Below are 16,206 nucleotides of genomic sequence, written 5' to 3'. Positions count from 1 at the left end.
TGTAAAGATCAGATAAAGTAATATTTGTAAAGTATTTTGCAATCCTTAAAGGGTCATATAAATGCTAGCTGTTCTTAGTATTATAATCATCATTATCATTAATTATTGCTTTAAAACAGAGGTTCCCAAACTTATTGGCCTATCATTCCCTTTTCAATAAGAAAAATTACTCAGCATCTCCCTGGAATTCTACTACAACTTTAACTCTGTTACACAACAGATGAAACATATATGAATGGTTTTTCATAATTGTCTTCTCTTCTTTCCTTATGGCTTCCAACACCCCCTTTTTTATTCAATGCCCCCCAGTTGCACCTGAGGTTACTACTGCCCCCCTACATTGTTCCAGTGCTCCCCAGGGGGCATTATTGTACACTTTGGGAACCTATGCTTTAAAGTAATCTAGCTCAGCCCCCACATTTTACAGAGGAAGAAACTGAGGCCTAACACTGTGAATGACTTGCTAGGTTCAGTCTTGGATCATAGGAGAAAACTGAGGCCCAGGGAGTTGAAGGGACTGGATCTAAGCTGAAAGGGACCTCAGAGACCATTGAGTCCAACCCCCTCATCTTATGGAGGAGGAAACTGAGACCCTGCAGAAGGGTAGTTCCTGTTCCGGAGTCACACGTAGGATCCTAGATCTAGAGCTGGAAGATACCCTAGTCAGCCTCGTCATTTGACCAGTGAGGAAATTGAGGCTGAGGAAGGTGAAGTATCATGGCCCAAGTCACCCAGTTAACAAGTGGCAGAGCTGGGATCCAAACCCTAGACCTGTGACTTCCCATTTAGTTCCCTTTCCCCTGTCACATCCTGATCTTTTGTCATTTGACCAGTGAGGAAATTGAGGCTGAGGAAGGTGAAGTATCATGGCCCAAGTCACCCAGTTAACAAGTGGCAGAGCTGGGATCCAAACCCTAGACCTGTGACTTCCCATTTAGTTCCCTTTCCCCTGTCACATCCTGATCTTTTGGATAGGGGTAGGAGCCTGGGAACCCTTTTTTCTGACATCAAATGTTCCCTTCAGGCTCTGATTCAGAAATAAGTAACTAGCTGCTCTAGTTTGCCACTGATAAAAGGGGCGCATCCCTACTGCCTTACCTAACATTGTTTGGACCTTGTTAGAAAGGATATGATGCCCAGTTACTGAATCAGGTGGTAGTGGCACCATAAGTGATTGACCTTCTCTTGATCCTTTGTGAATGTCCTCTCTGAAGTATTATTATGATGGCACACAAGTGATAGCAGGTTGTTGGACCTTATGCCAGTGGGACACATCCAAAGACTGGCCTAACCATGTTAGGCCAGCCTCATTGTTAGAGGGAATGATTGTTTTCTGGCCCCAATTGTGGAGGGGAAATGATGGAGGAAAGGATGAGATCACAGATTCTTGGAAGTCTGATTGACAGTCAGGATCCAGAAAGATCTTGACAGGCTAGAGCAGGGCTTGGAGGCCATTGAACAAGAGTCAGTGGACCGGATTTTACCCATGGGCTGTAGTTTTCTGACCCATGGGTTCAAGCATTAGACTGAATCTCATAAGATGAAACAGAATAGGGATAAATATAAAGAATTATACTTGGGTTCAGAAGGTAAAATCACAGAATTACTGTAAATCAATTCAGGTCAGCCAGGAGAAAGTCCTTGGACTGGTACTGCTCACCAGAGGCCATGGAGCCTCATATTCATGTACTGGGTCTAGAGTTTTTGTTCTTAGCCTTACATGTCAGAACTGACTTTCTGGGTCCAACCCAGGGTTGGCATTGTTTTTTTGTCTTTTTTTTCTGGGTTAAGATAGTAACCAGCAAACCTAAGCTAAGCTGGTCTGCTCATTGGTTTGCATCACGCTTAAGATTTCATTGATGTGGGGAAGTTTCTCTGCCAGGGTTCTTAATCTGAGGTCCACACATCCCTAAGGGATTCATGGATGGATTTCAGGGGGTCTATGGACTTGCATGAGGAAAGAATTGCATCTAGATTTCAATATCATTGGCTTCCTGTATAATTCCATGTATTTTATTTTATACATTTAAGAATGTGATTCTAAGAAGGGGACCATGACATTTAAAAAGGCCAAGAATCCCTATTTTAAGGAGTTATCTAGAGCATGTGGCCCACAGTACCTCCAAGCATGTCCTGAACCAGATTAAAATGTAGTTCCTATCTGATTTTAGTTTAGAGATATATTAATAAAAAAAGAAATATATTAGAAAATGTATTTTCTGATATATATGATATGAGGCCCCCATTAATAATAATAAGGCAGGAATCCTTATGCATGGTTTAGTGGCCTCTGTTTTTGTTGGTATCTGATACTGTTTGTCTAGAGGACTATAGAGCTAGAGGTTGTGTGACTTGCCTAGGGTTACACAGCCAGCTCAGAAGAGGGACTTGAACCCAAACCTTTGAGTCTGCAAGAGCAGCTCTCTGTCCACTATACCACACTGTCTCTCTATGTCGTTATTAGGTTGGTAAAGTAATCTAACAGGCAGCTTCTGGGTACCTTCCTGTTCAATATGCATCATGGGATTTGAAACATCCCTGGAGTATTCTAGTCCCTCCCATAACTAAGCAGGAATCCCTTCAAAGATATCCCCAGAAAGTGAGTCATCCAACTTTTGCCCAAACATCTCTTGAGATTGGTAACTTGAGATGGCCCATTTGACTGGGGTTAATGGAATTCATGCTGCAAAGTTGGAACTTTTCCACAGAGAAGGAGCCTTAAGATCATCTAGTCCCTCCTCTCTATGTTGTAGATGGATAAACTGAGACCCAAAGAGGGGAGATGATTTGCCTAAAGTCAACGATGTATTAATTATCAGACCAGAAGTTTGAACTCAGACTTTCTGGTGGCCTACCGGTGATCTTTCTGAATGGGTGAGAAGTTTTTCCTTATCTGGAGGATAGGAATCTGCTTCTTTGAAGTTTCTTTTGGTTGTTTGGAGCTCTGCCATTTGGATCAAGAAGAAAAAGTTTAATGAGAGCTCTTTAAGTACTAAAAGCCATCTTTCCCCTATACCTCCCACCTTCAGCCTTCTATTTTTCATGCCTTTTTCACCCCTACTCCCTTCAATTGCTCTTCCTGTAGCATGGTGTCTGTTCCCAAAACCCTCCAGTACTGGTTGCCCTGCTCTAGGACTCTCACCAATTGAATTGTCCCTTAACTTTCTCATTTTCTTTTTAGACCAGGAACTATAACTCTGCAGGCCCTTTCTGAAGCCAACAGACGGCTATGGATGGAAGCAATGGATGGAAAAGAACCAGTGAGTTACCTAAGGCATTGCCTTCCAGTAACACAAGTCTTTGAGAACAATGACCTCTAGTGGTAGCACATGCTAACTTGCTTGAACAAACAATGAATCTGGCATGGAGAGCGAGCCACTGTGTTTGGTGCTAAGATCATAGGTTCATAGGATTTCGAGCTGGAAAATATAATCTAGTCCAACATCTGTTATTCAACAGAAATCCCATGAGATAAGTGACACGTGTATTTGAATTATTCGACTGCCTAACTGCGTCTAATCTCCGAAAGTCCAGATGAATGAATAAAGCATTTAATAAGCACTTACTATATACTAAACACTGGGGATAGAAATAGAAAATTCTGGGTCTCATGGTCTAATAAGGGGAGACAACACCTAGGGAAGGGATCTGCTGCAGGTCAGATGGAAATATTCCATGATCCTTAAGGGAAGGTGGCAAAGCAGGTGCTGATGCCTCTTTTTGAAAGTCATTTGCCTTGATTAAATGTCAGTCTCTGCAGTTGAACTATTTGGCAGAGCCTTGGTAGCAAGGACTTTCTTTTGACTGATCAAAGGATCTCTAGCTGGAAGGGGCCCTTGAGGTCAGTCAGTCCAATCTCTTCACTTTACACATGAGGAAACAGGCTCCGCAAGGGGAAGGGACTTGCATAAGTGCACAGAGTTATTTAGAGGACCTAGAGCTAGAAAGGAACTTACTGGCTGTCTATTTCAACCTTTTCATTTTACCAGTGAGAGAACTAAAACTAAAAGAGGTCAGAGACAAGTTCCCATGGTCACATATTAGATCATCCATGGAAGGTTGGAGGGCATTACAGAGGTCATAGAGGGTTGAAGGGCATTGTGGAGGCCATGGTGGGTTGGAGGGCATTCCAGAGGCCATCTAGTCAAATCCTCTCATTCCACATAGGATGCAGCTGAGGCCCCCAGAGCAAAAGTGATTTGCCCAAGGTCACACAGGCAGTAAGAGTCACAGGTAGAAATAGAACCCAGGTGCTTTGACTCTAATCCCAGGGTTATTTCTGCTTGACCTCTTGCCTCCATATGGTCTAGAATTTACATCTGGAATTTGTAACCAGTCCTGAGGTAGGCACTCTGACAAAGGGTCACAACAGAGTGGCCATTCTGCTAATTAGTAGTCTGAAAAATGTGAAAAATATTCCTCAGGGTGTGCTTCCTAGGCTTCCTCCAGCAGGAGTTGCTGCTCATCTGGTCTGACAAATGTGCGCTTATCCACTGGGAGTGGGTGGTGGTGGGACATGATCGGATCTGAGGCTGGGTAAAAATGAATTATTGTGTTCAGCAGATTTTCCTTTATGTGGAAAGTTGTCTTTTTTTCAGTGTGTTTGCATTTCTGAGCTTTTGTGCTCTTATAATGTCTCTGAGTTTCCTTGGGGATCCCCAAGTGGTAGAAAGATCTGGGTAGAATGACAAGCTCCTGCAAACAGATTGGGGGCAGGGAGGAGGGAGGAGTCACTCCAGTGAGTGGCACATCACAAGAGCAAGCTAGGGGTGCATCCAAAGACTGAATCTTCTCTCCCTACTGCTGCATGTCACTTCTGTGGCTATACGACTTTAGTTATGAGTTGTTTTTTTGAAGCAGTTGGAATTTTGCAAAGATTTGCTTAAATTTGGGGGATTGCTAGTTCAGCCAGAGAACTGTGGATTGTTTGTCAATACTTCAGAAAGGCCAGGCATGTGTGTACATGTTTTTACGTGTATATGCAGGTGTATTTGAGAACAGTGCTCGTGCAGATGTGTTCACATGTAGGTGCACACAAATGTTCACATGCATATGGTTTGTTTTTGTTCAGTCATTCAGTTGTGTCCAACTCTTCATGACTCCATGGACCATAATGTACATGGAGGAGGTCCTGGAGTGGTTTGTCATTTCCTGTTCCAGCTTATTTTACAGAGAAGGAAACTGAAGCGAACAGGGTGAAGTGACTTCCCCAGGGTCACAGCCAGTAAGTGTCTGAGGCCACATTTGAACTCAGATCTTCCTGATTCTAGGCCCAGCACTTTCTCCACTGCAGCACCACCTAGCTGCACCTATGCATGTGGAAAGCCCTGAATTTGAATCAGGGAACCTGAGTTGTTTCTTTGCTCTTCCAGTTTGTGTCTGTGTGAGCATAAACTGGCCTCAGTTTTTTCATTTATAAACTCAGTTGCTGTGTGTTGTCAGTTGTCTGTTCACAACATCCTTGGAGTCCCCCCATAGCTGCCCAAAGCATCTCCCTAAAACACAAATCTGCGTCTTACTTTTAAGAAACAATGGTAGCTCCCTATTATGTCATAGCCCCAGTGCAATGGAGAGGGCTCTGGGCCTGGCATCAGGAAGATCTGAGTTCAAATGTGACCTCAGACCCTTACTAGTTGTGTGATCCTGGGCACCTGTTTGTCCTGTTGCCTCAGTTTCTTCTTCTGTAAAATGAGAATAGCAGTACCTGCCTCAGAGAGTTGTTGTGAGGATCAAGTGAGTTAAAGTTTGTCAAGCACCTTACAAACTTTAAGGAGCTGTAGAAATGTTAGTTATCATCATCATCTTCATCATCAACATCAACCTGGCTCCAACCTACCTTTCCAGGCTTCTTACTCAATCCTCCTTTCATGAATTATATGTGGCTGTCAGACTGGCCGACTGGTTTCCCAAGCATTCCAGTTCAGGCACCACCTTCCTGGTGCACCTACATATTGGTGCTTTTTTCCTCTTCCTCAAATGATCAGGTAAATACTTAAGTGTTTAAGTGTTGTATCCTCTTAGTAGAATGCACATCTTGAGAGCAAGGACTATTCTTTCCATTTGTCTTTGACTTGTACAGTGCCTTATCCATAGTTGGATTGGAGGGAGGGCCTCTAACTTCTCTTTGACAGTTTGGACATGGGTACATGAATGGCAGCATGGCAAGATCATTGCATCTGGAGCCATGATGTCTGAGTTCAAATTCCGTGCTTTGGTTTCCTCATCAGTAAAATGAGGAGGGTTAGAAGAGATGATCTCTAAAGGTCCATCTAGCTTTGGAATATCTTGGACTTTATTTCCCAGGTATCTCTGAACAAGTCTTGTCCTGTCCCATTGAATCGAAGCTTAGGAACACAGGTATTTCAGACAGTGAATCAGTAAGCAATTACTAAGTGCCTACTATGTGCTAGGTGCTGTGGCTACAAAGGCCAAAATCTACTATACCTGCTCTTTAGGACTCTGCAGTCTATCAGGGCAGATGTGTATACACATGAGTAAATGCATCATATGAACAGAGTAAGAAAAATAATAGCTTGGATTTATATATTCCTTTAAGGTTTACAAAGTGCTTTAGAAATATTTTCTCATTTGATCTTCACAACATCCCTTGGAGAGATGGGGGTTGTTATCCCCATTTTACAGTTGAGGAAACTGAGGCAGACAATGGTCAAGTGAGTTACACACTGGCAAGTGTCTGAGCAGGATTTGAACTCAAGTTTTCCTGACTCCAGACTCAGCACTCTATCCACTGAGCCACCTAGCTGGTAATTTCAGGGGAAAGGCACTCATTGCTGAAGAGATCAGGAGAGAGCTCTTATATTGGTTGAGTCTTGAAGGAAACAGGGGATTCTACAAAATGGTGATGAGAATGAAGGGCATTTCAGGCATGGGCCACAGCCTATGCAAAGGCCTGGAAGTCAGAAATGGAATATATGGGTGAAGAATAGCAAGAAGGCCAGATCTGGGCCAGATCAGAGAATGAATGAAGGGGAGTAAATGTACAAGGAAGCCTCAAAGGGTGTTGGGTTCTAGATTGTGAAGGGCTTGAAATGTTCAAAGAAGTTAGTATTGACCTTGGATGAGCCCCTGGAGTTCATTAGGCAAGAGAGTGATATGCTCATCACCGAGCTTTAGGAATACTCCTTTGGCAAGGCTATATAGGGACAGGGATGAGGGCTGGGATTTCCCTGATATGGGGAACTTCCATATGAGGAAATTCCTACTACCAGTGCAGACAGCACCTCATCTGCAAGTTCATAGACACATTGAGGCATGCGCTGGGCCTGAAGTCAGGAAGGCCCAAGTTCAAATCCTGCCTCAGATACTTACTAGCAGTTTGACCCTGGGCAAGTCACTTCACCTCTTTCTGCCTCAGTTTCCTCAACTGTAAAATGGGTGCAATAATAGTACCTCCCTCCCAAAGTTGCTTTACAGACCTGATGGTGCTCTAGAAATGCTTGTCATGATGATGACACTCTGTAGGCCATATTCTAACCAGTGTAATTGAGTAAGACATAGCAGAAAGGACCCTAGATTTGGTGTCAGAGGCTGGGTTTCAATCCCAGCTCTGCCATTTGCTCCCTGTGGTGGCTGTGGGTTAGTCACTTAGTTTATCCAATAAGGTTTCATTTCCTCCTCTATAAAACAAGGGGATTAGATTATATGACCTTGAAGGTGCCTTCCAGCCAAGGCTGTGTTGATAAATGTTTAACAACCAGCTCTCTGGGAAAATGTAAGCAAGACACACTTGTTCCTTTAATCTGCATTATTAATGCTTTCTCCCTCATTTTCTTAAGTCTAGATAATCGATAAAACAATAAATCAAGCCCTGATTTGTCCCAATTGTAGATACTGAATTGGAAATCTTCATGCTGAAAATTGATGAAGTCCTGGACTCCTCTGTTAATACCACCCCCAATGCCTTGTTGGAGGTTGGAAGGGATTTCTTACTTGCTCCTCATTGGCCTTGAGCTTGGACAGTCTCAACAGAGCAACCTGGGCCACATGGGGCCCACGACACTCCTGGACCTGGTTGGTCCAAACCAGATTAAGATGTAATTGGCAAATGTTGAACAAAAGAAATAAAAATATAAGAAAACATAGATAACATTCCATTTGAAAACTAAACCAGTGTGTAGCCCAATAGGGATCATTGTGTATGGATTCTTGGCCTTCATTTCTATTTGCATTTGATACCTATAGCTCTGTGATTCTCTCACTACTAACCCAGACCTGGGTGAAGACATGGTGTAAATTGGCTCTCATCCCTGCAAAGAGCTTGTTCAAGGCCCAAGGCATCTAGAGCACCCGTAGAGCCAGTCTGGGGCAGGAGGAGGTGGCCTGGGGGACAGTTCTGGTAGCAGAGGTGACAGCTTGAAATGACATCCCCCAGCAGCTGCGGTTCTATCTCTTTCTCTTCTTTTGTAGATCTACCACAGCCCCATAACGAAACAGGAAGAAAGTGAGTCCATCACGTATCTGTTGTGCTGACCTTATAAACTACCAGCTGTTCCAATTTGCAGCAAATGCTACTTGTTTTGGGATGTCTGGGTACAGGTGGGCAAAGGAGTACGTCTTGTTGGGTGAAGATCAGACTTAGCTGTTGGCTGCTGTGTAACATCTGTCAAGTTGACAAGCAAAGGAAGCCACTTGTTTATCTCCGTGTGGGGTCAAGGGACAAGTATAGTTGTAATCTAGAGACATGGAAATCATTCTTGTTTATATGTCCTCCTTCCTCCTAAGAGGAAAATTAGAGCCATTTCAAGCGTGAGGCCTACTATTTGATTCGCCCCCTCAACCCCCCACTTCCCGCTGTTCCAGGCTGGTTAGTGATGAGCAGCCAAGCCTGGAACTCCTTAGTATATCAGTGAGACAGCTGGGTTGGAACACCGGCCACTGTGGTGACAGCTAACTGTCTCCCTTTTCCTGAACAGTGGAACTCAATGACGTCGGGTTCAAATTTGTAAGGAAGTGTACCAATGCTGTGGAAGCCAAAGGTAAGAAAAAGCTGGGCATTGGCCCTCCCCACCTTCTGCTATGTTTTTACCATGGAGAGAACATTGTACAGAGAGCAGGACCTCAGGGTTCTGGTCTTGGCTACTCCATGGCCTTATTTGGTGACCCTGGGCAAGTAATTGGTCCTTCCTGGACACCGTTTTCTGTCTTTCAAATGAAGATGCTAGTTCGAAACTTCAACAATACAGAATTGCCTCTTCTGTTTACTCAAATAACCACACATTCATTCACTCACTCACTCACTCACTCACTCACTCACTCACTCAGGGAATTACAGAATCCGAGAGCTGAGATCTTAGAGATCTTTAACGCAACCCTATCGTTTTATCTTTTGAAATACTTTTTGCTGTCTCTCCTTTGTTTCCAAATATATCTTTACTCTCTCTCCTACCCACTGAGGGTTTCTGATAACAAAGAAAGGGGATGGGAAATAGTTAGCAAAATTAACACAGCAACTGAGTCTGAGAGGGAGATGCATTTTCTCAGCCCTCCTCCTGGAGGGCTGTTTCATTGTTCCGTTTCATTTTATGTCATTGTAGTCAACGTGTGTGTAGCTTTCCTGGTTCTGCTTTATTTATGTTGCATCATTTCATAGAAGTCTTGCCAGGCTTCTCTGAATTCTTCCTATTTGTCATTTCTTTAGGCACACTAATATTCCATGTCCATCACATACTGTAACACCCTAATCCATATCAGATCCAGAGTCACATAGAAAGTTAGTGGGAGACCCAAGACTAGCACCCAGGTCTACTACACTGTAGTCATTTATTGATTCATTCATTTTTTCATTCTTCCTTCCTTTCAACAAGCCATTTATTACATACTAACTGCTAAAAAACCAAACCAAACCAAACAAAAAATGATACTAGGTGGTGCAATGGATAGAATACAGCTCCTAAAGTCAGGAAGATCTGAGTTCAAATCCAGCTTCATACATTTACTAGCTATGTGATCCTGGGCAAGTCATGTCATCTTTCTCTGCCGAAGTTTCTTCAGCTATAAAATGGGAATAGTAAAAGCACCTATCTCCCAGGGTTGTTATGAGGATCATATGAGACTATATCCGTAAAGTGCTTCACATAGTATCTGGTACATAATAGGTGCTTAATATTGATTAAGCTTGCTTGCCCTTTTCCCTTACTCTCATAGATCTTATAGTCTGGCTCATATGCACAATTCAGCCCTTTTTCTCAACTGACTCTCTTTCCCTTCAATTTTGCTTGAATTTGTGGCCCCACAGTGCCTTAGCACAGTGCTTGGCGTATTAGCAGATGCTCAATAAATGCACACTGCCTTGTCTTGTTGCCTTGAAGGCCATGTTGAAACAGCAACATGAACAAACTGCATCTTGCAAAATGTCAGCACATTCCATTGGGGTGGGATCCAAGTGTATTTACTTTCGACAATTTGTGGCTTCCTGCTTAAAAGCGAAAAGAGCTTCAAATGGCTTATAAAGTGTTTTTAGAGAGCATTTGGCATTCTCCAAGTAGTGTTTTGATGAGTCAGATCTGAGTGAATTTAAACATGAAGATTTAGTTTCTGCTATAATCCATGTTGATTTAAATGTTAAGGGAGGCAGAGAAAGAAACAAAAAGCAAGAAAATGTGAATAGTGGAGTTCTACCAGGAGACAGTGTGATTCAGTGAGTTTGTTAGATCCTTGCACTACCTGAAGTGCAGCCTATCCCAACCCAAAGTATATAGCCTATCCCTACTGACGTATGGCCTATCCTAACCAGAAGTATGTCTTATCCCTACCTGAAATACAGCCTATTCCTACCAAAGTATGGCTATTAGGTGCTTTCCATGGTCTAGGCTCTGGGGAAAGAAAGATGAAAATGAAATAGTCTCTGCTTTTAGGAAACTCCATCCTCTGCCCTGCTCAGGGCACATCTGCATGACTGGATTCACTTCTAGGCATCATAGTTTCCTATACTGATAAAATCACAGGGCCTGGTCAAAGACAATTCTAAATCAGACAGTTTTTTTTTAAAGATTACTCAAATTGTGCCCATATCTTTAAGAACAGCACTTGTTTTATGAAAGAGGAAAGGGCAGTTCCAATGAAAAGAGATTGGCGAAGGTCTTTGGATGGGTCATGACCTCTTTCTTTTTTTTATTATTTTATTTGTTTTCAGTGTTCTACAATCACTTCCATATAACCTAGACTTTTTCCCCTCCCTCTCTCTCCTTCTCCCCTACCTCCCCCTTCCTCCTTGAGGCAGCATACAACTCTATATAGGTTCTGCACATATATTCCTACTAAACACATTTTCACCTTAGTCAGGTCATGACACCTTTCCACTCGATTCCATTACCTCTTATCTCCAGTTTGGCTAGGGTGAGAGGGTGTAAGGTGGTCCTTTGGAGGAGGCTGACCTCTATTCCCACAGAAAGAGCTCCAGTCAGCCTTTGGATCGATGAGTCTGGACAATCAGTGAAGATTGTTTTCATCCCTGTGGAAGCTGCTCCTTTTCTACTTTGGGAGCCTCAGGAGCCCTAACTCAAAGCCATCTGCTCTCCCACCCTTAGGCATCACAACAGAGGGGGTTTACCGGACCGTGGGCAGCAACATCCAGGTTCAGAAGCTACTGAATGCCTTTTTTGGTAAGATGATGTTCTTCACTGGTTTGATGACAGTAGGTTAGACAGTAGGAAGAATTTCCAGGCTGTAGAATTGGCAACATGGGGACATTTGAAGGTAAGTCATTTACAGAAATTGCTTCCAATACAACAATCCATGGTGAGCACTCAAACTTCTGTTAGCCTAGAAACAGCCAGTGTGAAAAGAAGAAAGGAGATAGAGGGGTAGGAAAGCAAAAACTGGTCAGGGTGGGAATTTCATAAGGTTTGGACTGCTCAAACAAGAACGGGACTAGAAGAGAAGATGGGAGAAAGAAGAAGCCTTAGAACAGAGAATATAAGAGAAAGGAGGTGCTTTAGAAGACAGACTGTCACAGAAAGAAGGGGTCTTAGATCTCCAGAGAAAGAACTGATGGTCTGGATACAGATTGAAGCAACTTTTGGTTTTTCACTCTCTCTATTTTTCTTGAGTTTTGGTTTTTTTTGGCTATGTTTTGCATGACTACGCATATATAGCCTGTATGGAATGTCTTGCCTTCTCAATGACAGGTGTAGGGAGGGAGGAGGGGAGAGAATTTGGAACTCCAAGTTTTAAAATCAAATGTTAAAAATCATTGTTTACATATAACTGGGGAAAAATTATATGCTAAATAAATATCAAAAAAAGAAGGGGTCTTAGAACAGAGAATGTGAGAGAAAAAAGGGGACTTAGAACAGAGAATGTCAGGAAGAAGGACCTTTATCAAACAAGATTGCTATATTTATCGACTACTGTCTTGAGTACCTAACCTTCCACATCCAGAGAAAGAACTATGGAATTGGAACTCAGAATGAAGCAGAATATTTTCTCTTGTGTTATGTTTTGGGTTGTTTTTGGTTTTTCTCATGGTTTTTCCCATTCATTTTAATACTTCTATGCAACATGACCAATGTGAAAATGTGTTTAATAGGAACATATGTGTAGAAGCAATATAGGACTGCACACTGTCTTGGGGAAGGAAGGGGGAGGGAGGGGGAGAAAATCTAAGACTTATAGAAGTGATTGTAGCGAACTGAAAACAGATAAATTAACAAAAATAAGAAGGAAGGACCTTTAGAATAAAGAATATCACAGCTATGAGGGCCTTTAGAGCATAGCATGGCAAAAAAACCCCCACAAAAAATGTGAGCCCTTGTAACTAAGAATATTTGACCTTGGAGGGACCTGAGAACCAAGAATGTCAGAGCTGGCAGGGTCCTTTCAATACAGAATGTCAAGGCAGGGAGGTGACTTAGAAGAGAGAACTGCAAAGGTGGATGGGACCTTAGAACAGGGAATGTCAGAACCATAAAGGAAACTAGGCTATATAATACTAGAACAAACTTCAAGAGACCTTACACCTGTTGTTTCCCTCAACATCCCCCTTTTCTGCGAAAACATTGTTGCACCTTTTCATAAGACAATCTCTGCAAACCATTTTCTTTGCTTGTATTTAATTCAAATGAAATGAATTTGTTATAAGTTTTATTCCTACACAAAAACAAATTTCAAATGTATTATAAAAATATAATAAACATATAAATAAATATTATATAATAAAATTATATAATAATGAAATGTATAATAAATATAATAATAAAGCAGATTTTTTAAAAAGGCAATATAATATTCAATTGTACTTCCTAATGTGAAGAATACTGAGAAATGCAACTGATTTTTCTGGTCTTTTTTACTTACTCACAAAGATTGTTTAATTTGTAATTGACATAATTCCCTGAAGAGGCCAGCTGCTCATACTCATGTGGGTGAGGAGCCCTCCTAGACCCTCTGGACTGAAGGCAAAGGTTGGAGGCTGCACCCCCTCCCTCAATCATGATTCTATGTGCATCAGCTCAGTCAGTCCCCAAGCACGTATTAAATGCTTCCCATGTGGCAGGTGCTTGGGTACAAATACACACGTACACAATACAACCATCCATGACACTCTACAGTCCTATGAATGCCAGGTACTTGTCCATGTGGTGATGCCTGAACCCCCTTTCCAAAACCTTGAGGCAGGAGCAGCTCACAGATGCACCCAAACCTCCTCCCTGACCTCATCCCTACCTAGAACTGGAGAACTCCAGCACCAAAACTAAGCTGACTAGTCAGTGTCCAAGTCACCCTGAGGATTCTGGGAAGAATTGGTTATGCAAAGCAGTAGAGGTAGGTCTGAGCCAGGGCCAAGCACTCCATCCAGATGCAGTAAGCCCCTTCTTGAACTCCTGAGATACCTCCTTCAGTTCCCAGTTTGCACCCATTGACAGATGACCTTGGCCTCCTTCAGCAGCAGGCTACATGAAGGCCATAACTTGTCCGTGCTCTGGCAAAGAGGGTTACCACCACCATCCTGGAGAGCCCTGCTATGCCCCCACCAAGGTGGGCCACCTCAAACTTGACATCTTTTGTACGCATGCTCTGAAAGAGCAAATTCTTCATGTTAGAGACTTGCTTTTGTTGACTTTGGTCTGCACTTTGTTTTCATTGTTTTAAAAAGGGGTTATGCTTCTATAGGAGAGCATACCTTCAATAATTGTGACTAGTGCTTCATGCCCAGGCTTTCATGCTCCACCATCTAGAAATCTCTGTCTTAGAACAGAATGTCAGAGCTTAAGGATCATCTAATCCAATCACCTTTCTAGTTCTTTTTGTCAAATGCATTGTTAGGTCTCATTTGGGCACAACCAGACTGAATTAAACAAATCCCTTTCCAAAGTGCTTCCTTGCCCCATCTCATGTCCTCCAACCCCAACTTTTTTGGCTATTGAGAGAAAGAAGGGATGCAAACTCTCACTTGACTGGTGCAGCATGTATGGAATTTCATTTCTGCGTGTGACCCAACCTTTTTTGACTCTTCTAGTTGACTTCACGTTGTTAGAGTTGCCGTGAGTTGTCACGTCGACTGTTCTTTTGGCCCTGAGTTTTTCCCTCTGCATCAGTTCAAACCAATCTTCCCAGATTTCTCTGAGTTTGTCACGTTCTGTTATCTCTTTACAATGGTGTAATGTTACATTAAGCCACATTCATAACACACTTTATTCAACCATTCTGCAATTCTGAACTATGGATTTTGTTTTCAGGGTTCTGCTCTCACAAATAACACAGTTGTGGACAGTTTTGTACATATACATGGGCATTTTCTTGCTAGCATAAGTTCTTTAGCACTTAGGCCCAATAGTGAAACTCCTTGGTCAAAGGGAATGAATGGGTACATTTTCATTTTTGGCTCAATGCAAGTTGTTTCCCAGAATGTTTGAACCATCTCCTAACTCCACTAGCAGTGAATTAGCATGCCTCTCTTCCCATAGCCCTACCAGCCATTAGTTTTCCCATCTTGTAGCATTTTGATTAGCTTGGTGGATATGAGACGATAATGCAGGATTGTTTTATTTTGCTTTTTTGGTTATTCTTTATTTTAAACATTTTGAGGTAGCTTTTCATTGTATTCCATCTTCTGAAAGTTGTTTATATCCCTTTGCTACTTGTCTGTTGAGCAATTTATTGTATCAATTCCCTATGGATTTTGGATGCCAGACTTTTATCAGATATTTAATGTAAAGATTTTTCCTCAATCCATATTTCTTCTTCTGATTTTGGATTTTAAAATTTTTAAACAAATTTTATTGAAATTTCCCCCCACACCTTATCTACCTCTTCCAAACAGCAATCCTGTATAACCAAGAATATTTTTTTAATTTTTATTCATTTATTTTTAAATTAATTTAGTTGTTTTCAGTTTTCAACAATTGCTTCCATAAGTTTTAAATTTTCTCCTCCTCCCTCCCTGAGATGGCATGCAATCTTACATGGGTTCTACACATACATTCTTATTAAACATGTTTTCACATTAGTCATGTTGCATAGAAGAATTAAAATGAATGTGAGAAACCATGAAAAAACCAAAACAAAACCTAACACAAGAGAAAATAGTCTGCTTCATTCTCTGTTCCAACTCCATAATTCTTTCTCTAGATGTGGATGGCATTTTGCCTCATTAGTCCTTTGGGAATGTTTTAGGTCCTTGCAATTGCTATGAACGGCTAAGTCTATCAGAAATAGTCCTTGCAAACTGTGGCTGTTACTGTATATGATGTTCTCCTGGTTCTGCTCATTTCACTCAGCATCAGTTCATGTAACTCTTTCCAGATTTCTCTGTATTTATCACATGCATCATTTATTATAGCACAGTAACATTCCATTACATATGTGGACCACAATGTAATTAGCCATTCCCCAATCAATGGGCATCAGCTTTGTTTCTCCTTCTTTGCTACTGCAAAAAAAAAAATGCTGCTATAAATATTTTGGAAGCTATTTACATTTTGTATTTGTTCTGTTGGGAAATTGATCTATTCAATTGAATGCCTACTATGTGCAAGACCCTTTGCTAATCTGATATTTGTGGAGCTTTCCACTCACTATTCCAGGCTGCTTCAAGGTTCCATTACTAGTATTCTTTAGCCAGTCATCAGCTGGTAAGCAAAACTCGTGCCCACACTAACTAGGCTTAATGGGTTAGTGTCTGTCTAATTGTGTTTTAGCCTCACCTCCTTATTTTATAGAGGATGGAACCAAGGCCCAGGGAGGTGA

General features: G+C 41.9%; 1 protein-coding gene across 1 annotated transcript in view; it reads left to right on the top strand.

Annotated features, from left to right (window-relative positions):
* The window catches only part of OPHN1 (oligophrenin 1), a 292,555-nt gene that overhangs the window by 209,916 nt on the left and 66,433 nt on the right, over positions 1–16,206 (top strand). Inside the window, exons 11-14 of the mRNA XM_072626106.1 lie at positions 3,182–3,260; positions 8,428–8,461; positions 8,934–8,996; positions 11,547–11,621. Of these exons, the coding sequence (XP_072482207.1) occupies positions 3,182–3,260; positions 8,428–8,461; positions 8,934–8,996; positions 11,547–11,621 (251 nt within the window). The remainder of the gene's footprint in view (positions 1–3,181; positions 3,261–8,427; positions 8,462–8,933; positions 8,997–11,546; positions 11,622–16,206) is intronic.

This window comes from Notamacropus eugenii, chromosome X, assembly GCF_028372415.1.
Source record: "Notamacropus eugenii isolate mMacEug1 chromosome X, mMacEug1.pri_v2, whole genome shotgun sequence".
Lineage (NCBI taxonomy): Eukaryota > Metazoa > Chordata > Mammalia > Diprotodontia > Macropodidae > Notamacropus > Notamacropus eugenii.
The sequence above is the reverse complement of the archived record's forward strand: the minus strand, read 5'-3'. Positions and strand labels throughout refer to the sequence as shown.